We start from the raw sequence: 24,769 nt of genomic DNA on the forward strand, positions 1-24,769 counted from the left end.
GCTAAGAAGGACTTCTAAAAAAACTCAATCGTTTGAAAATATGTGCAGCCTGCGAGAGGAAGCAATAAAAGTGTTTGATAGGAGAAGCCAAAAAATCAAGCTAGCGGACCCCGTCCCCGCATTGTGATTTATGCGAAACACATGTTCTTGTCTGTTCAGTCAGGAGATTATCCGGGAGGAATGCTTTTGAAATGGGTTACGAAACGATACACGTCAAGTAAAAGTCAAAATATACACGTCGAAAAGACTCCACTTCCACTCAGAAAAACAACACTCTAGAGGATGTGTGAGAATATTGGTCCTGAGTGCGTTCTGAAAGCTCACTCTAGCAATGAGGAAAACATAAGACGTTAAATTTTCACGCTCAGAAGAGGACCGCTTGCCAAGCACTCACAGTACCGTATAGAATGCCTTTCCCCTTTCACATAATCTAACGAGGAGACGGTGAAAGGGGCAGTGGAGCACATTTTTTCGTTTCGGCCTCCGACAACAAGAAGCTCGGTGTAAGCTCAACTTGCGCTAGCCCTGTCATGGCCGCCGTGTAGATAATGTAAACAACGTTTAAAATGGGTATGAAGTAATGACACGTAATGTCGGGGATGATATATAGGTCAGAATCTTGGCGCCTTATTGAGTACCTCGAATTAATAATACTTGGGTCACCACAACAAGCCTTTGAATGAGTGCATGCGTTTGCATCGCTGTGAGCGTGTGCGCGCCCGGTGTTTGTGATGATCATGAGGAGGAGGAGGATTCAGGACCTTGCATGCAAGGTCACTAAGGACAAAAGTATAATGGGGATGATGGAAACTCCTTCGGATGGGTTTTGTAATCAGTCATAAAAGTTTTAGTTCCGAAATTTACCTTTTAGGTGTGCTGCATCTGCCTAGATATGTAACACAGAGAAAGAAGAAAACTAGGGGTCAAAGCCGCATCGTGCGGGCATTGTTTTTAGACTGATAATAGGGTCAAGTGAAATAGATAGATGTGATATATATGCGGGCTCGTCCTATCACTTCAAATGCGGGCTCATTCTATCTCGGGAAATATTATTTTCGGCCAATGAACAGACGGTACGCTTATAAACGATGATCCTCCGCTATGTATATAAACTTTCCACCAACTTTGCGTGGTCGTTGGTCTCCGTATCTCTTTCGGTACAGCAGGCCTCGACACGGGGCCTACACTAGCAGCTCTTCACGTAACAGTTGATCATCCTGCATAAGCACACCATTGCCCTGCTTGGGAAGAAATAGAACATTTCTGAGTTAGGGCGAGCCCCATGTGAAGTGTAGATTTGGTACATATTATTTTAATTTCCGCGAAGCATTCCTAGGTTTGTTTGGGGTCCCTTCAATCGCGTTGCAATGTTCGTTTGCGCATAACCTTGCATTTTACAGCGAAGCTCTTTGCAACTCGCTGGTTCAGAACTTTCGGGTCGCCAACAAAAAACCCGGCAGGATCCAGAGGCTCTCGCCCAAGACGCCGAGTGCATGAGTAACACTAGGTAGGACCAGCCTATCGCGGTCTTTTTTTGCATCCCGCATACAGCAGTGAGCTCAGTTCGTTAACAAATCACAAAACAACCATAGAAACCGCACGACAGATGATAAGGTACCTGTGAACAATGGGACCCCCTATGGGGTTTTGGTGAATGCTAGGTTTGTTGCAGCATGGGTGGTAGTTATTAAACGGTCTGCTGGACATCTACTCTCGCAGGGTAAGATTCCAGTTTTTACTTCTGTATAAGCTGTCTTTTTTCCCAAACAAATAGCAGTTCTTAACTGGCGCCAATTACCAGCTGGCCAAGCTGAAAATTCTCCAGCACAAGTGTACTACCAAATATGGCAGTTTTTTGAGTGCGGAAGTTTTTTCAGTGCGAAGACCTTCATATTTCATGTTTATTAAACTATTACTTATTCTTTCTTTCTTCTTTCAACTGTTGCTACTAGCGGTCATGCAGGTTTCATTTACGTAAGGTTTGAGATATTCATACGAGGCTTCGGTCGGTTTATGTTTTCTACCTTGAAGAGCGCCATTAGCAACGCTCCTGTCGGCCGCATCTTTCCAAGAAATACCACCATAAGGAGTATATCTGCTCACTGTGACATGTCTAAACTCAGTGAGAGGAACGGTCTCGGCGAATTTTAAAAAAACGGACATTTTAGCAACCTGCAGTAACCCTGCGTGTAAAACGGTGTCTACAACATTCTTTCGCACAGAGCAGAGCAACTGGACATACCAAAGGGCGTAGACACACCGCTGAACTAATAAGGAAGGTGTCTTGCATTGCCGAACACTGTCTTGCAATGAATGAATTCAAATGCAGAAAGACATCGTATAATTCCGTATAAGTATGGTGGACTTCCTGATCGATGTGCACGGAGTAAAAAGAGACGTTTGTAGAATATGACGATATCGTCGTTTTTATGAGGCACTACTGCAGAATTCAGGTTGTCTGTGTAATTTAAGCAAAGACAAAATATGAGAAGTAATAAAGACATCCGGCACAATTTTTATGTGTGCTTAAAAGCTTTGCCACCGTGAATTGGTCGTGCGTCCTACGAATAAAATAATGCAACTATTCTAGTCCGGAAAACATGTGGGATTTTGGTCTCGTCGTTGGCAGTACGAATGGAAAACAAGGCGTTACGGAGAGTCGGAGTTTAAAAAGACTGGCAGTTGTCTCATTGCTCATTACGGCATTGTTAGGTTTTGTGTAATAGCTTTGCTTTATCCTACGGCACGCATCGGAGCAAGGAAAGTGCGCTGTGGTATGCGTACTGCTGATTTTATTCCACGTAAAGGGATACGATAGAACTTTACCACCTAAGACCCGATTCCTTTAAGAGGCCTAACGCTTGCAGCACTATTTGGGACCATACTAGTCTCACGAGGATAAGAAGAAGTGTCAGCGGACACTTTGCGTCCGTGCGCAGCACTTAGCGAATAAATTGTAAAATGCTGGTTCTTCTCAGGCACTTACATTGCGGTATAACAAAACGTCCATAAACTTGTGTTCCTGTTTGGCCAGTTTAGGTTGCCCTTGTAACGTAAGGCAAGGCAGGGAATAGGTTCTTTGATTGATTCCGAGGTTTAATTCTCCAAAGCCACACCTGGACATTAACTCACGCAGTAGGGGTTTGCTGCGCATTAGTATTGACAACCTGGGAATCTGTAACCTCTTCCGAGATCTTGCTACATAGGCGTTCTTTTCACTCTTCGCCACTATCTTAAAAGGGGCCACTGCGCCCGGGAATAAAGTTCGCGATCTTGGTCTCAATAGCCAACGCCTTAGCGAGCTAACCACGATGGCTTGGTGAGCTCAAGGTTGTACTTTATCTACATTACCTCTAATAGCTATTAACACCTTTCAAGATTTACATGTTCAGATAGAAATATATTGTCCACAACGTATTTCTATTTACCTCTGAGAATTCAGAGTATTTATTTTAAGAAAAATAAATTATTTTTTAAACTAACGTAAACAGTCTGTTGGCACATTCTATTGAACGTTCGCAAATGCAGTAAAATCTTGATGAAACAAAATCACTCGACTGGTTATTATAGAACGAACACCTCGGATTTGGTTGGTTTTGTATAAAAACAATGTCAAGAAATGTGAATATAGCAACTAAGATTTTCTAACAACACGCAGAACTAAGCTGAAATAAGATTCAAACGCAAAGCCATTTAAAACGCGAGCTTTCGCCCTTTGTATGACTTTAACATCTTCGCCTCCGACGGTGTTCGGTTCTATCCCAAATGGAAACAATACTCCTGATAAAAAACAACACATCACTCTGTACACCGGAGGATCCGCGTTTCTCGACAGCCCACTGTAGGTGCAGTACAGCATCTCAAAGCCTGTTCAATATTGAGATTTAAAGAGCAACGTGGTACAAAGAGAGGTAAACAGCTTTTGTGGGATCCTATTTCAACTGGTGAAGTGCGCAGCTCAACTCTTTTTTTCTTTTTTGGTGCACCACTTTCTTGAATAAAAGTTCATCCAGCAGCAAGTCGTACAGCCCCGCCTTGCGCTCATTTCCCTTGAGCTGCTCTTTCGAATGCTCGTGCATTTCGGATCGCAGCTTCACTTCTGCGTCTGAATCACGGGAAAACTTTTATCGGTTTTTGGTTATCCGGGACTAGCGCTCGGGGTGGTCAGAGGGGGTTCCGTGATTGAGACCAGGAAAACCATCGGAGCCTTGAGTGATTTTGCCCGTCAGGGAAGCACCTGAGCCTACCAGCCGTGTCCCTTGCGGTGTTCAAAGCGTACTGGGCTGTCCAAGGGACCCGTGAGGTGAGGACCCTTGCGCACTATACAGAAATGTTCCACGATTAGTGATCAAGATGATTCAACGTGTCCCAGTAGGAGCATCGCGGGGGAACCTGATGTTCCGGCACACATCTTGCCGGTACCTGTGTTAGCGGCGGAATCGCGTGCACCGGTACGTAATTCGGCTGTATCGAACTCAGAAAAGACTCGGTGGCCGTCAAACAAAATTTTCCTCATTTTAGAGGTGTTCAGACATTTGGTGTGAAAGATTCCTAAGCCCAAATTGTAACTGAAAATACTGTTCAGCATTGATGGCGCGCTGTGTTCTTTTTGAATATTGAAGATGAGTTGCATGCTCGTATTAGGGGGGGCGGGCACGTAAGCGGCTATTTCTTATCGCAGACCGCGAAACCCGAGATGGATTTACGCCGTGTCAGGTGCACCGCCTTCTGAACCTAAGCTAATAAGAAGGTAATTAGCCACTTGGCGTAGCGGAAGTTTCTTCTCGTGACCATTCGCCACTTTTGCTTGCGCCAAGATTACGCCTGGTATGGTTTCTGGCAATACAGAATATAGTGAAAGTCCTCCTTTGGGGCGTAGGACCATTTTTTTATCTCGGATGATTGGAGAGGAGATGCCGATGGTGGGCGACGCGAATAACGCTTGTTGCCTTGCATTGGGGCTTTCGCACAGCCCCAGGTGTTCATGGCTCCAGTCGACCCAAGTGCTTGTTCACGCAAGGCGTGCTGCCGGTGGCGATTTCTAGCCCACCCAACCTTCTATATCTCCTCGTGGCCCTTACACGGTGCTTTCCATGAAGGGTATAGATCTGGGTGACTGTGCGCCAGAGCTCGCGCGGCTCCTCCCATCGGCGACTCCCCAAGCCTGTATTCGAAAGCGGAGCTGGCTGCGTGGGTTATCTCTAAATTGCTGCAACTTACCGTTGGGGTGATCACAGCCTCGATGTTAGTGCAATGGATATCCGGGGAAGAGGATGGTCAGTGCCCCGCTCGGCGCGCATCCCGAATATGCGTCCCTCACATGGCCGTCTGCCCTAATGAATGCCTTTATCGACATGCTTTGAGAATCTCAGTTAAAATATATGTATTTGGAAGCACTGGTACAGTACAGCCGGTTGGTGAAGCCTTTGTGGTTAGTGAAGTTTTTGTGGCCGTCTCAAATTTGGGCAGTTTTTTACTTCACGTTAAAGCTGCGTGTGCTTGGTTTGGGACGGCCTGAGGAGAGTTTTCGGTAGTTCTGTTCTGTATCCTTTTGCGGCTAAAAAATCAGGTTTCGCTCTACGGCGGAGAACGACTAGGCGCGCCATGATGAGCAACGTGTTTTTGCGTGCCAGGTAAACGCAAATACGAAAACGCAGCATTACCGGCGTCGTCCGTATCAAATGACTTAATAATGTAAGAGAGAGCCCTTCCTATGCAATCATCCACCAGTGTAAATCAGATATTCAAGTGATCTTCAAAATAGCGTAGGTTACTCTATCATAGAAATCTGAAAGAAAGAGTGATGTAAAAAAACTTCATGTTTGTAACCCCGGGGTGCGTATCAAACAGGTTCTGTATATTCAGCTTGGTTCATATTCTTAGTGAGGCAACAGATTTTGTTTTGTTAGATTGGGCGGGTTAGCATAGCCTTGGCGGATGAAAACCCTAAGTATTTTAAATGACGTAATGCTGATATTGTATCATAAAGCATGGCAAATTACTATGTTGAGGACTAACAAACACTGCAGAGTGTGTTAAAACTTCCCCATCCATTCGTAACATAAATATCCGCGGTGTATAAACACTAATCGCATTGTTCTCACTTCGTCTTTTCGCCTTTTTTTTTGCAGCGTCGAAGCATTCATGCCCACAAAGTATAAGTTCTTCGGGGTCCTTTTGAGCTGTTTTTAAATCAGCTTCCTGATTTCCCGGTGGACTCCTTATTTGATTAGTTTCATTTGTCGAGTGCTCTGATTGTCAAAAACGTTTCCTTACCAATCCAGTATTCTTTCTTCGGATTACCAAAGCCAGAAGCGTACTCCTCCCAGTTCTTGTAGAAGTACATGCGATGGTTTCCATATTGCCCCCGCCTCTGGATCACCTGCGTCAAGGTGTATAAGCTTCAAGAAGTCTGAAAAAAGCAATATTCATATTTCCGATATTTTTTTATTCCGAGGTATGTTTGCAAGTGTGATACCATATGCGCCTATTTGCGCTGTGAGGAAACTACATCTCTTGTCATATTGTAACCTACCACATGCAATCAGACAAAAAAAAGCTCACGGACGAATATTTCGCTGGTAGACCATAGGTAGCAGCCATCCCCTCAGCTCACCTGTGGGAAAGCAAATGTTCATAACAAATGTGCGGTTCCTGACAAGCCACTTTACGCCGTGCAACCCTCCAAGCGTACCGTTATAACTGCATCCTTTCCCCTGTGGTACTCTTTCCCTCACCGCGCCTTTCAGCTCGAGTAAAGGGATTTTTTTGTCAGGGCTACACTTACCCGGCTCGGCTACAGACCTCCCCCAAAATTCGAGCAGAGGCAACGCATCCCTCTAACCACCCGGAAGTGCATCAAAGTCGCACCCATTCCTAGAAATATGCACTCCATCTATAACAAGGCACGCCGAGAAGCCCGGATACGAGCACTTAGAAGACGCTTCCCCAACTCTTCCTGTACTCGTTACACGGATGCCTCTCCATACCACCAACAACCCGCCCATGCCGTGAGTGTCACCGACGCCAACGGGGCAGAACTTACAATCTCTACAGTTTCCACGACATCTATTGACGCAGCAGCAGAACTTGCCGTCACTCTAGCCACCACCACTAGAAACAACTACCTTACTATAATGACAGACTCACAAGCCGCCTGCCGCAACTTCCTGCAAGGTCGCATAACACGCACGGCCTTAAAATTCTGCAAAGTGTGCCTCAGCTCCCGGAAATGAACATCATCTGGACTTCCGGACACGAGTCCTTCGAGGGTAACGAGGCGGCACACGCCGCTGCCCACGTTCATACCCACCGGGCCGTTTCTCAAGAAGGAGAAATCACGCAGCCCCTTCGCTCTCCCAAGCCCGCTACTCTTAATTCATGCACTGACATCCTCGCCCTTTACCGCCACGAACGACGACGCTTGCCGCCACCACATCCCCATTTATCCAGAGCAGAGGCCACTGCCTTTTTGCCGACTTCCGAAAAATTCCTATCCTCACCCCACTATTCTGCATGCCATGTACCCCACCTTCTACTACTCTACGTGTAATTTCTGTCCCCAACCGGGCACCCTGTACCACATGGTATGGGTCAGAAAGCCCCACCCCTTACCCCAAATCCTCAAGCAATGTACAAGTAGGGGACGGGCCAGCTGGCCAGCTCCGACCTCTAAGACCAGGGTAGCCGGTTACAGAGGGCTAGGGCAGCCAGTGCGGACCCGGGCTTCCCGGACTAGAGGAGGCCCCCACCGGGCGGGCGCCTAACCATCAGCTCCTGAAGGTCGTCTACATAAAGTTCATTCACTCACTCACTCACTCACTTCATCCTATGCCTAGGTATCAATATTAAAAGTCGCGCAATAGTACAAAAACTTATTGCTTCGGAAACTACGCATCCCAGCAGACGGAATTCTTTCCGCGGGAATCGGTTTTCGTGCAGGTATTATCTCGCTAGTTAAGCACTCATACTAGTGATTCTGGTTGTGGCACAGCCATTGAATTCAAACCAATGCCCTGGCATCATTTCATCTTCTGGAAAAGTCATAATCACTTATTCTCAAACAGGCTGCCGAAGTCTTTTTATCAGGAAGGGTGCCAACAACGACACCCCTGGTTTTTCAACATTACGTCCACATAACAGACAGGAGATCATGTGGACAGCTACCGATGCCTAGTTGAGGGGGAACAACATCACCAATAAACAGGTTCCCGAACTTCCCCAGCAAGTACTTGAGGCCTTTACGGATCTCTCACCCCGCTACGCTTTTAAAAAGATATCGAGTTTTCCGGACCAGCATATGAAAATCAGAGCCCTGATACAAAGCCCCCGTATAGTGTCTTTCCACCCTGAGTACTTCTCAGTGCACATTTTGAAAACGTTTAGGTACTCTACAACGGGTACTCCGGGTATGCGTAAATACCACGGCTTTACCATCGTTTCGTCCCATCCGCAGTGCGAGACAATCTTTACGATTTGTGGACTCGACGGCCAGATTTTCTTTGTTACATGGGTTAAAACAGTAGGCCTACTGATCTAGTGAATTTCCCATTGCAAGCAGGGTACCGAGCCTGTACCAATGTTCATTTTAACGGTCCTGTCCCCGCATCCATTCCCAGGAAAGTTATGGTGCTCACTGAGTCAGATTGCGATTTCACACTTCACAGGGTGCCAGCACACAGCGGCATTCTCGGAAATGAGGTGGTGTACCAACTAGTAAACCCGCATTTACTCCCAGCGCTAGCTCAGAAACGCGCCCTGGCACTGACGACGGCGTCCATGCCCGTCCCCGAAGAAGTCGATCCTAGAACTTTACGACGCACATGCCATGCCCGCAAGAAGGCCTACCTTCCGGATAAGCAAACCCACTCTAAAATCTGGCCGTCTCTTCCAACGAGTTACTGTGGCGGAAACTGTCACCCTACGTCGAATTCAGACTAGAGCGCTGCTAGTTTTTCTGAGCCCCCAGCACCAATCTTCGGTTACCGGCTTTACGGCGATACGCAGAGAGACTTCACGAATGAACTCGCAGCGACCGAATTGTTACCTTCATGACACTCAGGTAATAAGTGGTGGTGGTTGGTTGTTGTGTGGGATCAGGCGGGGCTAGCCTGGCTGGATATGCCGGCAATTGCTCCACCAAAGCTCCTCCTACGTATTCAATGTTAGGGTCATAAAAACAACACGTTTGCGAGTTCTGGCTCCTGAAGGAAGCTTAGTAGAAGGCACAACACGTCTCTGCGCAGCATCCAATGTCCCCTTGGAAAGACGACGTCATCCAGAGTGCGGTGTGAGGCTGCCAGCTTTCGAATTGCTGAGACCTATGCAGTGCGCTCAACATCAGGCTCTTGGCAACACATTACGTAGTGATGTACATCCCCAATCACTGCACATGACGAACACAGAGGTGATCGCACAAAGCCCACCTTGAACAGCCATGATGAATGGTCTTCGCTGAGCCCGTTCGAAAGCGGTACAGCAATATTGCCTTTGATCTTGTCTCTTTGTGACGCAAGGCTGGTGATAGGTATTTCCAAAAAACTTGAAATGTTCGACGACTCTTCGCTTGAAGTCGTTCCAGTGATTGGCGGAACTTTAACAGTCGCTGCAAATTGCAGCGCATTAGTGCAATCTGATCAGCTCTCTTAATGCCCTTGACGCCAACATGGGATGGAATCCATTGAAACCGCACATGAAAACCATTGCTACAGAGTTCTTGTACAAGCAGTAAGGAACGCTGACATTCCCTTTTCGTGGCATCCCACGCTGCAAAAGTTGTAATGGTGCTTTTGAATCGGTCAGAATTACAACTTCCAGCAGCTCATACGACACGTTTCCTCAAAGCAGCCGCGATGGCAATGTAGTCGGATTCGGTGGAGGACACCACATGATTCTGGTGCGCTGCCCACGAAACCTGGCCATCAGGAATGACATACGCCGCTGCACTAACCCCTTTATGAGGATTGACTAAGCAATCCGTAAAATTTGGAGGTGAGTGGGATAAGAATTCTCCTAATGTTCAAGAACCAAAAATCTGGCTGCCTCCACTGGCGTGTTTCGCTTGACGGTCATGTGAGGATTATGTAGCTGACATTGAAGGCTCTCGTAAGACCATGGCGGCATTGAGATGTGAAATTTCCCCTGCCACTTATGGAACAATATTGTCATAGTGTTAAAAACAGTGTACGGATAAGAGGCCGTCCTTGTTCGAAGCCACCTTTTTATTGCTCTGCCAGCACCGGTTTCCCCTAGACGCTTGCCTGCGCCAGATAACCTCTGTGACGCCATTGAACGGAGTCTAGCAGACTGGCTCTCCCGTATGACTTTATCGTGTGCGGCTCTCTGAGGAACTCCAATTGTTGTCCTCAGCCCTATGCAACGCTTCGAGGCGCTCATACTGGGATTCTGAAGGGGAGATCAGAGGCAAGCGGAAAAGACTACGACTCACAATCAGAGCTGAGTGAAGCTTAATCATGGACGCCGGGTGATTCTCCCACTTAGCTCTAGCAATCCTCCTCAAAATGTTCATACGGGGAAGCAGATCCGGAATAGTCATGCCGACTGCCCGTCGCCAATACAGTCTGCTGTCCAGGGTGAAACCAAGAAACCGCACGTGAGTGGCTTGACAGATAGCATGTTGCCCAATGTTAAATGAACACAGGTGGACCATCCCCGGTTCCCAGAGAAAAGAGCAAAACAGGACTTCTCGACTGAGAGCGTCAGTCCGACGGAGGAAATATATTTCTGCATGGTCGGAACACTCTGTTGAGCCATCACTGCCAGTCTCTTATGTTGATATCCGGACAAACAGCTGAAAACATCGTAAGCGTACACGGATACGTGAGCTCGTTGTCGAACTTGTTTTAGTGCTTCAGGTAGCCCAGCCCTACCCACATTTAAAAGAAAATGGGACAAAACACTACCCTTGGGTACCCCCGCTGGGGCGCTTCTTTTTTCGCTTAGAACACTCCCCAACCCTACTTGCATGTACCGGTCTGTCGTAAAGCCGTTTCCTGGCACCCCCATTGCATGTAGTTTGTATACTATTGCTTCCCTCAGGACACAGTCATAAGCCTTCGAAACGTCAAAAACAGAGCTATAGTTGACAGTTCATGCACTAGGTTATGTTCGACGTGGCTGATAAAGTCCGAACACTATTCTGGGCGCTTAAGCGTCGTCGAAACCCGCTCGTGCCGTATTGTAGTTTTTTATAACGATCTAGCCAGGTTAGTCTTGAACAAACCATATGACGTAATTAACTTTTCACACTTTCGACACTTCAAAAAAATCCCCCTATTAACCCGACGCTTAGTCACGTCAGCGCCCAAGCGGAACAAAATGGAGTACAGGGTTTCTCACCCACTCACTCACTCACTCCACATAAAAAGGCCATTTCATTTGTAAGCGCAGTCCTCAACACCAATAGGCTTGTGTCACTTGCATAGTGAAGGCCTCTACAATACCTTTTCTGCATTATCTACTGTAAGTTGTAGAGTCTGTTTCACGCACCAAATTTGATTTGTCCATGCCTCCATCAAGCCTTTTCTGTTCGTATACGGATCACATACATGACAGCGCACTTTTTTTTTTTGCTTTGTGTTTTTCCACTTGGCATATGAGAGGAAGTTTAAATACCGGAAAAAAAAAGGAAGTTGAAAGCGTGACCAAGAGAGGAAAGTAGAAAAGCAAGAGAGAGAGCGCGTGCAAAACGCAGGGATAGTCACGAAACCGAAAACTTTCTGCAGTCCCGTTGCATGCAGAAGGTCAATTAGCGACCTCCTGTATGTATTTTCCTGCACCCTGCGGTTCTAGTGATCCGGATAATTCCAACAAAGACCAACCCCTGCGGCCACTCCAGTCCGAAGCCTCCTAAGAGGAACTTCCTCTACTCGGGAAAGATTACTGGAGAGGGGGCACACACACGCGGGAATTAGAGAGTTTTAGTTTGGCGTTTTTACGCTCCGCTCAGCAGCTAAGCGGAGCGAGAGTGCGTCTGCGCATGCGCTCTTCGCTTAGTGGCTAAGCGGGCTAGTGGAGCGAGAAGCACGGTCCGCTAAAACGCAGCTTGAGCGGACCGTCGCGGCCCTCTCCGCTAGCGCAGCGGGGCGATGCGGGCGCCCTCTTTGGCGCGTGCTACGAATTCGCTTATTCTAAGATGCCTGCCACGCCTGCGACGAGCGCCGCGGCTTCAGGCTCTTGTTTGACGCGCAAACCGCGAAAGCGGTTCTGCATCGACGAGGGATTGTGCTTGCTGCGAGAAGTGGCGACTGCGAACCGAATTAAAAACTCCACATAAATATTCAAGTTCACTGCGAGAAAACGCCACGTTGGATCGTTGCCGTCGAAAAGGATTCGAATGGATCTGGAACGCAACTTTGTTGGCTATTGTGTGGCTATCGTCAAGTCGAAAATTTATTTTCATTCATTGTAATTGACCAGTAACGTAATACGATTGCAGGTGTCAATACATAATAAACAAATAAGCTATACTTACTGGTTTTACTTTGTCGAAGTGGCGAAATGGTTTTCGGTTCTGTTTCATTACGCCAAACTTGGTCAGACGGCGCTGCTAGTACGAAAGGACCGGTCCGCTGCGCATTACACGTAACTAAAACGAGAAAATCGCTCGCCGCTCCGCTGCAGCTTAGCGGGGCTACCCGAAGCGGAGCGGAGCGTAAAAACGCCAAACTAAAACTCTCTATTAAGGCACGTGTGTTCTCAGAATTTGAGCCCGGAAATCTCAGAAGAGATTTCCGGGACAAATGGAGGGGTAAGGGAGGATGCACGGGGGGGGGGGGGGGGGTGAAGAAGAGGGGGAAAGAAGGTCCGCAAACTTCTTCAGTATAATCTTACCCTGCCCCTGCACCCAGTGTAGAACAGATTCCTTGATGTCTTGTAGAATCTGTGACTCTGCTTCAAATCTGGAATGCTTTCTTCACTTACTTCAAATGCTCTACAGCACTAAGCGAGTCGGCGCATATATGCGCCTCCGTGATGTTAGGGAGGGTTCTTGCAGCATTGACCGCGTCAGGTACAGCCTGGAGCTCCAGTAGAAGCGGCTCTGGAGTGGCGGTGGTGAAGCAGCGCGAGCATTTAATTCCCGAGTGTGTGGCACTACCGCAAGCAGTCCATCGTCTGTCCGGCCGAAGAGCTGCGTCTGTGTACAAGGCGCAGTGACCTTGAGAGACCGTGGTATAGATGGTTGGAACTAGCTGGTCACGGCGGCAAAGCTTCCTTGTCTTTTGGTTTTCATTTTTGTGTACCTTCATGGTGGAAAATCGGCTAAGGTTGAACCCGCGGGATGCTCATTACAAAAATTTAAAGGAAGCTCTGCGGCCATTGCTATATAAAAACGCTCGAGCTTTCATGCTTCTTCGCGCTAGTTTATAAGTTACGTTTCGCTATTGCTATTGAGCCAGGCGTGCTTCAGTAAGATTGGAATCGGGATAAGGCAAAGAAGTGCGATGATGGTTCATATCGTATCTCTGTTTATAGCCACTAATTTCACTTATTGATACACGGGAGTATGTGAAACTGTGCCTGGAAAAATAGGCTTGGCTTCAGAACTGCACGCAAAATTCGTTGAACCCCCTACATGCAGGCTTGTTCACTCCGCGTTGCGATCCCGCAAATCAAGTGCAGTGTTGTCGAAAAGTTTTTCCGTGCCTTTAGGCGTCCATGGATACCGGAACCAGACTGATGGATCAGAACTCTGAGCATCCGCAACTCTTCCGTGACTCGTGTAGCGGCTGAACCAATTTTGAGTTGGAAGTTAGCCATAGAGCCTAACTTTGCTCTACACTGTTAGCCACTTTTACGAATCATGAGTTCTCAGCAGAAATTTCTGAACCGGTTGATTCCGCAAAGGCATGAAAGCACCCAGGCCTTGCTGGAGACGACATTGCAAACCGATGTGTAGGTTCGTAGACCACAGCGTGCCATCATCCACGTAAATGACAAATCTCACACAGGGGCCCTTTGTAGCTTTTATCGCATGGATGAAAATGCCAGGTTGATTAGTAGAGGTGCTACCAAAGAACCCTGGCGCACACCACGATTCCATGTAAAGCGCCGAAGGGCTTCCGACCACTCGTACTGAAACCGTCCTTGAGCGCAAAAAGGAGTGTACAACTTTGGTTAGATGAAATGTAACTCTCAAACACTCCCTGTTTGTGAGTATTGTCCTGGGGTCCATGTTGGCATCAGCCTTGGAAATGTCTTGACCGTGCGCACAAGCTAGACCGGCCATCCTCAAAACCCACTTTCGATCTTGAGCCAATTTGAGCGGGATTCCATTTCCTGTTTTGCTAAAACCACCAGAATACACGAGTGGCCACTATTCGCTCAAATTTCTTGCAAATTGTAGGTGTCAAAGAAATCGGTCTTTGTCTACGTATACCAGTGGTTGGTTTTCCCAGTATTTGAACAGGTACTACCACGGAGTGTTTCCACTCGGGTAAAATGACACTTCCGCGTATACATCGTGAAGGTGTCATGAACCTGAACGCCCCTCTTAGAGTCTTTCTCATAGCAGGATAAAGAGGGTGGGGCGTTGATTTCTCCTCCTACGAGGATGGCAGGGCCTGTGTACATTGCCCTAAGAAGATGGAGCCAACCCAAGTTAACATGGGCTCTGCACAGCCCCTCATAAAACGACAACAAAAGAAGGGGTGTTCTGGCTTGCCATGATAAAATTTGGACCATCTCTTCCTGTTCATCACACAATTTCTGAAGATCAACTGGACTTTGAGTAACGCTACCTGAGATGTATAATACCCGCTTTTCAGGTACATCACCAATGCGCTTTTCCGGGATCAGAGTATGGTAACCAATCAAATGAGTGAGAGGGTATAGTTTGTTTGATCCCTATAGAAGGAGTGCTTATTTACCGAAATGTATTTCACTTTTTATCTCCCTTAATTTGATCAAAAGGCTGAAGGACATTTATCCATTGTATATGCTAGGAGGCTTCAAGTATAACTGTCCAGATGGCTGGACCACGGGGAATTGTCTCTTCAGTGTTGACCCGCATCCGTTAAAAACAGTTTTGCGTATCTTGCTGTGAAGGCGCTTCCGCTCGTGCTTTACGGAGAGTAGCTACACGTGCTTCTCTCTTGCGGAGTGTCTCAAATTTTTACGATAGTTTGGGTATTTGATCATCCAGGTATTCTCTGCCAAAGCAGATTCAGTCGACTTCTAGGTATCATTTGGCGTTTGTTTATTAGTTCTGTGATTTTTAAAATCGGGCCTCTTCCCAACCTCCGCATACACAGCACCCGTTGTAACGGGTTCATCAAGCTTTTGTACAGAAGAGCACTCAATGGGTTCCACGACGTCGAATTGATTGCACGGTGTAGTCCTCGCTGAACTGTTTTCCCAACAGCGAGCGCGGGCTTTGGCGCGTGTTTAGTAGGGCATATTGCCGACGTTATTTCTTTAGGCCTTCTAAAGCCATCAGCGGTAGCGTGCCTTTCCGTCGGAATTTATTTTCTCCGGGTCCGCAGTTGCTTTTGGAGAGTAGTTAACTTGTCGCATTGTTTAAAGCACATGTAGCAATACATGCCTCGTGACAGGAAAGGCTTTGGATGAAGTACACATCCACTAGCACAGAACATTTCCCATATCGTAGAAGAAACTCGTAAGGTGACTAGCTGGGTCCTGTTACAACTCATACGCCGCAAAGCCAGAACCTCATGTGTGGTGTAATGGTCGCAGGATGTCACGTGTAATGGTCGCAGGATGTCATTTCGGTCAAAGTCGTATGTGACGCACCATTGTAAATTGGGCCCAGTGGCCAAATAAGAGTGGACGGTCACTCTGCCATGGCTCGAGATCGGGATTGTTATTACCACATACCTTAGAGTCATCCAGGTCGGCACAGTGAACGGTTAGGTGGTATTTTGAAAAAGGTTTTCTTGATTTCCAAAAGTAAAAAAACAAACGCTTCCCTCTCTTTATGTTGCACGTTTTCCCTCACATTCACCATGTGCGGACAGTGCTGGCTACTGACATTTACAAGACTTGCGACAACGTTGGTTGATGGGCATATTTGACAACTCCTCCGAGGCTTACGAATGCGGACTTATCGTCGGACTTAGTCTTTTGGGCCAACGTTCACAGATAATTGTATTTCAGGCGCTGTTTTGAATGGCGTCCGTCGTCTATTTTCCTTTTCATAGATTTCGTCAACAGGAACCTCTCTGGTGGCTTTAGGTTTCTTCCGTTTTTGCGCATTCTTTGAAGAAGCGAAAACTAAGGGCTGTACGGATACGAAATACTACGCATTTTTCGATGCTATAATGGTGTTTGAAAGGTTGCTTCGTTCACTTTCCTTTCAAGCATGCACCAAAACACTTTTGTTATAAAAATAACCCTGCACAAGGACAAAAGCTTCCTCTTTCTTCGTGAGCGATTTGTAGAAAATGCTGCCTCAGCCGCGTTTTTAGAAATAATAACGGCTGTTCTGAATTCGCGTTGTCGCCTGGCTCGTCGATATGTCACAGTGACTGTCGGAGAATTGATACCCAAAAATCGGCCAGGATTGATAATCAAAGGTAATTGGAAATGTTCAAATAGACGATGTCTCAGTGGGTTCCGGAAAGTTAAGATCCATGTTGTAAACGGATCGATGACACGCCTTCGATGGTGACGGTCTTTGTTCTACGCAGTACCACCATCACATTCACTTGGCCAGCTCGTTGCCAACCTTAGATGGTTCATGTAACACCTCTTGATCAGTCTACCTAAGCATCTGAACTTAAGGGTCAAGGTACGCCGTCCAACGTAAAAACTTCGTTGTAACTCTCTGGAGATTGTGCAAGAGCTTCATGCTGCAGACACAATATCGTATATTGTCGTGCATCTGTCGCAGCTTGTCGGCCGCCGTTCGCTTTCATGTCGATCGGGGTGCGGGAAGGTGCATTACTGTTGTTGACGAGCACGTCTTCTTCACAAACTGACTACTACTACTAGGTGATTCGTGTGAAGAGGAAAGGAAGCGCACTGGGGATGTTATTGAGCCCAACTGGGGCTCACCTCAATACAACCCAGTGCGGGCGGAGGCGGTGGAGGGGGAATGAAAGATTGGAGAGGAGAAAGAGGGTGCTTGCGGAACAGCATTGGTGCCTTTTCAGACACCATGTGCACATAGTTGAAGGCATTTAGAGGATAACTCGCGCATGCGCTTAAGCTGCTCACTAAGATGTCGACACATGGCAATAGTGGTTTACATTTTACATTTCCCCAACTGCCATCCTTGGAGTGCAAACTTCCAGCCTTAATCCTTCTTCAGAAAAAAGCCTCATGTGTGATTGGGTTGTGTAACACCTGTTTTAGATAAACCCGTAGGCTTCATCCGTTCGCTAATACCATTCCAGCATTCACAATTTGTAACGTCCCAAATCATAGTGAGCAAAATAGGTAGAGCAGCGACGCCTCTTTCGCATTAACGGCAGTCTGCGTTAAAAAGACACCGAAGAAAATTCGTTGATGTTTTGCCCCTGAAAGCATTGTTTGTTTTAACTCTAGGAGTACAGTATCTCGCTTAATGTCTGTCGTCTAACAGTTTTGTTATTTTATTGATCTCAAGAAGGTACTTTAGAGCGTATGTAACTTATTGTTAAAATTTCTGAAAATCCGCCGGAGTGTTTTACGCCCCTGTTTACCTTTTTTTTTAATTTCAATGCGGTGCGCTGATGAATAAGACAGTTTACAACCCTCTAGCAGCACCTGCATTGGCCAGCAGTCGACATGTCTCCACGACACAGAATTCAGCGGACGTAATTTCACTTGCTTCATTTTCTTAGTTTTATTGTGCGTCTAGGTAATGAGCCCAAGAGGTGCATCTATTGAACTTGTGCGATATCTGGTAATGGTGGCAAACTCCTGAATGCCTCACCGTCCAGTCTCCACCGTCCGTCTCCATGTCGCAGTATACACGCTGTCCCGATTCGTCTGCCGCGATGGGGTAAATGGTGTACACGCCATTTGATGTTTGACCAGCGTGACGTAAGTGGCCGCAGTGTCGAGGACGTACGGCCTCTAAACAAAGCGGGGGAAAAAACAGCAGTGCGGTTTGCTTGAAAAGAAGCCGATGCCTGCAGCCAACACGCATGCTACCCAGGTAAGGTAGTTGGAAATGTATTTTTTGCTCTTTTGTTGGCAAAATAAGACAATCCATTAAACTTTGCTTCCCAAAACCAATTGCAATAGTCCTCAGGCGTCACGTTGTGCTTACTGTGTTGTTCTAACTCAGGCTTGATTTCTAAATTTGTTAAGCAATTTTAGCTTGAACTGAGCTCACCTACTAAAGTTCAGTTATGACGGCAAATTACGTACTTTGAAGTTGACCCAGGAGAGTCTCAAGGTCTTTCGTTTCCGCTACCGTTGTGGAGGAAAACACGATCATCGCTAGGGTAGCGGCCGTGAACAGCATGGCCACGGAATGAACCATGGCGGACTTTTCTTGGACGGTGGCAAATTCAGTATATCTGAAATAAAGAGACCAAGACACATGAGTGGTTTTGTCTACTTTTCATGTCGTCGTGACAGACATCATGTATCAAGTACCACACGTCGCAATCAAAACATCGTAGCGCAATACAGGCGGTTTGCAAATCATAATGTTTCAGCAATTTCCCAACATCAAAGGAAACTACCAGAGTAAAGAAAAATGAAACGCAAGCCAATGGCATCTTGCCCACAAAAGGTGCAGAAACTCTAAAGCAGAAATGCTTCCATAGCGCGTAATTGTTTTTCCCACGACGGATCTCCCCGCATGCACTTCAAACAGTACCTTTCAATAATAAGAAGGTGTTAGTTAACTCGGTAGGCTGACAATCCGGCGTTCCTAGGACAGACAGTTGAATAAATGGCCGTCGGCTTAAAAAACAGAAAACGGATAATTTATTCTAAAAGCAGTATATACAGCCATCAGAATGCAAAAGAAGTACCCAAGCCCAACCCGCCACGACTCGGTGAATTTACACATTCTCACAGACAGCATGCCAACAAAGTCTCGGCATTCGAATACACAGAACTACCACAAACACAGTCAATAAGGTATCCGCTACAAGTAAAATGGATACAACGTGACCAGGGTACCTTTCCACGAAGGCATGTTATGAATTATGAGCAAAAACCACATTCACGTGATCGTTAAACCACCAGGCGCAGAATATTCTTTGCCATCTTGAAGGGCACGGGAAGTGCAGCCGAAAATCCAGGAGCAGTTTCCACGAGACATCACCAACGGACAGCCCGCTTAGGGGACAGAAGCACCAAACACCGCAAAAAAAAAAACACTCCCACGCGGGGTGTTTCATAGTACTAGGACAGATTCAGACAAATTCGATACCCAGTGTATATCTTAAACACCGCTTCCAGCGATTATGGCGAACCTCATGTGTCCGAAATGCGGGGACTACCAGAGCTATTGTCATACTCTCTAGACGCCCACACAAGCCGCAACTTTGCGCTTGGCGAGGTGATAAAGGGTATGAGCCGACTCATATAAACTGAAAGAAGATATCAGAAAAAAACCCCAAAAGAAAACAGGACCGGACATTAGTAGGACACATTTGGCAATTAAATTTTATGCTCCCGCAAACACTACTTGTTATTAACCCTTTCAGGGTCCCGGATGTACATGTACTTCCTCCGCAAACACTTTCAAAATGGTCAATGACGTATACGTACGTCATCGCTTGTATGTATAAAAAGCGCACCTTTTACGCCAACTTCTCTTGCTTAGAATGTGCTGCCACACTGCGGAAATATGTCAAATTATTTGCTTGCGCCGGTGGCTCTTCTTTTTATTTTTCTATGATTTACTTCAGGGGCACGCCGGCTATCGCTTGCGCATCCGGTAGCGAGAGGGCGCGCTGGATATCACCCACCGGGTGCCCGGGCGCCTCTCGCTTCTTGCGCCCCCAGACCAAGGTCGCCTCCGAAACTGCTGAGGCTCTTTTCTCGTTGTTTGAATTTTATAGGTGCAGTGCACCGTCTATCGCTCACGCATCCGGCCGCGCGCCCGCGCGCATCGGCTGATTTCGGTATCGTCCTGCGGGCACTTCTTGCTTTTTGCGCCCGCTAAACTGATGTCTATCCGATTTCGACTCACTCAAAAGGTGCCCGTTGTACTCTCTCGTTTTTATTTAGACTTTTTCTTGTGTTACTCATGAATAAACCACAAGTATGTAACGAAACAAACGATTTTTTGTGAATTTATGGTCACCCGAAAAAAAATTACGATAATTTTTTCTTGAAATAGATTCACCCGAAGAATTTCAACTATCATTAACAAAAATCGGCCCAGGAAGTCGCATTTGGTGAAAAAATGCGACCCTCAAAGGGTTAAGGAATGCGTAGGTGTCCTAAGAACAAATAAATACCGTCTAAGCCTTATAGTAAACTACCGGTAGTATCCGGCGATGCTCGCAAGGGCTACTTAAATTCCTAACAGCTGGCCACTGCTCTCACAGACGAAAAAATTGAACTGACCTTAAGCTTCGAAGGGGCTGTATAATTTTTAAAAATTTCTCGCCCTGTTAAACGCTTTTTAGGATGAAATCTTGAATTTGGTTTCTGGACAATATCATGGGCGATTTATATAAGCAGAAAATAATTAGATACATCGACGGGCTCAATAGGAACAGAGAAATCCGGAATAAGTGGCGATTTACCGAAAATTCGCAATTTATCAATAAATAGCTGTGAAAAAAAGTCTTCCAAAACACATTTTACACATTCGTATTCGGTTGCGATATAAAAAAACCTCGTTCGGTATCTCCCCTTGCATGATAAACAAACAAAATATTGTGAAACAATTTTTAACGCTTCTAACTCTCTCTCAGCTGTCATTTTTTAAATATTCGACTGTAATAAGCTCCTAATTATAATGCGAATATCCTCCTTCAAATCAAAGTTTCTACAAATGGCTTTTTGGCGTTTAATTGACACCGAGTATTAGGTTTTTCAATACTGTCGTGGGTATAATGGCAGGGACATATTTTAGTCTCTAAGCTGTGTCGCAGAGCAAAAACTCCCACCTCTTCTCGCGGGAACCCCTGTGTAGATGCGACGCATATGGGGTTCACGTTGCAGCGTTGGACAGCGGAGGAACGGCGCTGGAACGATGGAGCGGAGCGACGCAGGCACCGCGTTTTATAGCGCGCATAACGGTGAGGGGACGCGCCGGCGCCAGTGCGTCTGCCGCGGCTATGACGCAACACAATCCAACACAATCCACATTAATCCAACCCAATCCAAATCCAATTCTATCCAAGCCAAGCCGAGCCAAGCCAAGCCAAGCCAAGCCAAGCCAAGCCAATTCATTCGAATCCAATCCAATGCCCCTCGCGCGAGAGGGGCATCGGAGAGAAGGTGAGCGGCGGAGAGCGCAGCTCGCGCGGCGAGGAGAATGGGGGAGGGACGGACGACAACGACGCCGACGACGCTGCATGGACAAGGCGAGTGAATGAGATGCAGTCGCATTTAAAAGCCTTGAAATAGGTTTTGTGCATTTGTAGTAGCAACATTATTCATAAAAACCAATTGAATGTACCGAGTAGTAAAACATATATTGAGGCATATTTAGATACACTCAATTTGCTCCAAAATGCAAATTCGCGATCTTAGTGTTTGACAGAGCAAACCGTTAAAATACAGTTCTGAAAATGTTTTCTTCGATTAGGGGCATATTTTCAGAAAATCGCATTTTAGTAAGCCCGAAAGCCTTAAAGGGAATATGCACCGACAATTCCAAATTTGAAGGTTCAGCAGCTTCAGCTGATCGTTGAGGGATCAATCAGTCAGTTAGTCGGTCACTTCATTTTATAGGTAATGAAAACCCCAAGCCCCATGTATAGAGGTGTTGTGTCGTAGTGCCATGCTCCGGGGATAGATGGACGGGCAGATTTTTTGACGCAGTAGTGAACGAACGCTCACAAATTGACATGTCTCCGTAAAGCTAGAAGCGCACGAGTAATGGGGACGAGAAAACTTGTGGTGAGGCGTTGGCCTAAGACTGACAGACCAGAGGACCTACCAACGGCAACACACACGTACACACACACACACACACACACACACACACCACGCGGTATAAAAAGTGTCTTGACAAATTTCGCAACGTATAAACAGAGTTCAGCACGAGACGCACAGACCTACAAACCATTGACTTTCGCAAGTTTGCGCCAAAAGACCGCCATGCGCTATTAGAGGCCCTCATGCGCCCAAGGGGCCGTCATATTTGCACACATGGGAAAGGCGAGGAGATGGCGTACATAACGCACGATATTCGTGGCCTTATAATCGCAAGTCATTATTAGCCATGTATTAGACGAATTCTTTCGATTGTGTACTACCTGAGCTCCGAATATGTCTATTGCGCCCTGTTCCTCGTGCTTTTATAATCATAATATCTAAAACGGCGATCATAAAGGTGTCATGAAGTGCCCAGAACGCGGGAACCACAAGGAGAAATCGCGGGGACAAAGACGCAGCAAGTGCGCGGGTGGCTATGAGTGAAGAGAAAGAAGAAGCGAGGATTCGAATGGGTCTCGAAACAAGGGAGACGACCAAGTGGAACCAGGCACGGGTTTCGAGAAGGAAGGAGAAGCGATCTAAGGTAACCGGCGGATCGTCTACCACGATGTAGCCTAGCAGGCCAGCGACAGTCGACCAGACAGCAGGTACGCCGATCTTTCGAAGATCCTGCGCTCCAGCGGCGGTTGCCCGTACTGCAGTAGTGCTACCCCAAGCACTGCTCCTCTTTCCAGCTGACCAGTTTTTTCGGGCGAATCAACGGTAATGTCATCATGGCGCAGTGACGGTACTCGCATGCCGGTGCTGCGCCGCGTCCGTGCCACCCCCTTTCCCTAACCTCAACATAGAGCGGTGGGAGACAGCGCTGTCCAGCGCACATCACGCCGACCAGGTCATGCCGTCGGAGAGGGCCGAACGTGCATAGAAGACGCTTGGACTTGTGTACTAAGACGCCATCCCCACGCATATAATTGCTAAATAAAAGTTTTGCTCTCTCCCTTTCTCTCAAAGAAAACCGCCAGCGGTATCCTTCGCCGGAAGCTTCTACTCGCCGCCGCCACCGCCAAAACTTTGAGGTTTACTTGTGCATTCCTGTAGGCTTGGACTCGAACCCTTCTTGCTGCGAGTTGATTCGCGTGCTACACCTGTCTTGTGGACTAATTTATCCGGTTTTTCTCCTTCCTTTCTCATCTTTCTTTGGGGCATAATGACTTCCGTCTTCGCATGATGGTCACCTGCCTCGTCACTCTTGAGTCGCTCTAATTACGGCTTTGAACCTGCCATAACATCACAACGTGTGAGCCTAATCTCTGCCGCCCACAAATTGTTTATAAATACATTGGTTACTCCTCGAGGTTCATCTATAGATGTCGACCCAAACAAGAGCTGGGATTTCAGATAGGCTGAGATTGTGGAAAACGTAGGCAAACCAGCCATTTGACCCTCGCCTAGTAAGGCGCTAGCGCAGCAGTAAAGCTCAGAGCCAGTATAGCGATAACAAAGGCGCACCTTTTACGCCGGCGAATGAAGATCACTGCGATGCGATGAGTTACCTTGAAAAATGTAACGAATTAGAGCTTCCACTAAAAAATTTAGGTCGGCCGAACGAGCCGTGACACGAAGATTGGTAGGATTATCGCTCAAAGATAAGAAATGCCCGCCTTCGGTTTGCGCACTGAGGTGTATGATATCCACGCTCAGAATATGAGAGGAACACAGGGCTTCCTGGCCTGCACTGCCGAGAACTGAGAAGCATAGGACCAGTAGATAACGTAGTTCCAACGTAAGGGCGCGATTAGAAGCAGTAGAAAAGCGATGAACCGACGGATTACCGAGATACGTAAATTACTTGCAAAGAATGAATTTGTGGGTGCCTGTGTGAGTGTGGATGTGTGTGTGGGTGCTGTGTGTGTATCTGTGTGTGTTTGTGTGTGTCTGTGCGTGCACGTGTAGGTCCGTGCGTGTTTTTGTCCGTGTGTGTTCCAGCATACCACAATCGCCATGACGTGACGCATCTAGGACTTTTTGTTGTCCAGGCGTTGCCCTTAAAAAGAAAGCGTTCATCTGCAGCCATGCGTTCTTCCACGAACTGCGGGATTAAAAAAAGAACGAAGTAACCCAGTAACTGGATACAGGTGAAGCAGAGGAGATTAAAAAACACAAGCAATACTGTGAGCTCACCTGCAAACGGCCGTCGCCTTTGTCGTTGGTGGTAGCAGAATATGGGCTACTGGTGTTACCTTCTCAGAAAAGGAATTTTAATTCAACACTACGAGTAAAATTGCTGTCCCCTTTTATGCTGTAAGTATTGGCTGCTGTGAGCTTTTATAGCTGAACGAAAAAGAACTGGGACGTTCGTTGTCCTCCATCACCATTGAGTTCAGCTTGATATCGTCTTCCAAAGAGATAAGCATGTCTGCACCATATTATTCACATACAGACATCAAAAGCTCCTTTAATATCTGCTCCCTTAATATCTGCTCCCTTAATATCTGCTGACAGGAACAATGGCCGCTGAAGGGCAGAAAGCGGAAGTTCACTGGCGTAGCTATGTAGGACGGCGCACATGGCAAATATATTTTCCCGGCCTCCTCATGATAATCAGCGCAGCATATTGTTACTGAGACTCTTATTGAAATATTTTTAATGTAAATAATATTATATTTTTTTTGTGTGTTTTATGCACAAGAGAAGCCAACCTGTCAGTTTTGGGCGAGCGGAGCAG

At 46.8% G+C, this 24,769-nt stretch overlaps 1 protein-coding gene across 1 annotated transcript in view; it reads right to left on the reverse strand.

The window, feature by feature from the left end:
• LOC144172463 (techylectin-5A-like) overlaps window positions 1-24,358 on the reverse strand; it is a 44,074-nt gene extending 19,716 nt beyond the window's left edge. The window contains exons 1-4 of the mRNA XM_077701166.1: window positions 24,226-24,358; window positions 18,337-18,488; window positions 17,897-18,039; window positions 6,277-6,382 (exon numbers count right to left, since the gene is read on the reverse strand). Of these exons, the coding sequence (XP_077557292.1) occupies window positions 6,277-6,382; window positions 17,897-18,039; window positions 18,337-18,451 (364 nt within the window). The 5' untranslated portion in view covers window positions 18,452-18,488; window positions 24,226-24,358. The remainder of the gene's footprint in view (window positions 1-6,276; window positions 6,383-17,896; window positions 18,040-18,336; window positions 18,489-24,225) is intronic.
• Window positions 24,359-24,769: the final 411 nt, after the last annotated feature.

This window comes from Haemaphysalis longicornis, unplaced genomic scaffold, assembly GCF_048455015.1.
Source record: "Haemaphysalis longicornis isolate Haplotype H1 unplaced genomic scaffold, Haemaphysalis longicornis Haplotype H1 scaffold_214, whole genome shotgun sequence".
NCBI lineage: Eukaryota > Metazoa > Arthropoda > Arachnida > Ixodida > Ixodidae > Haemaphysalis > Haemaphysalis longicornis.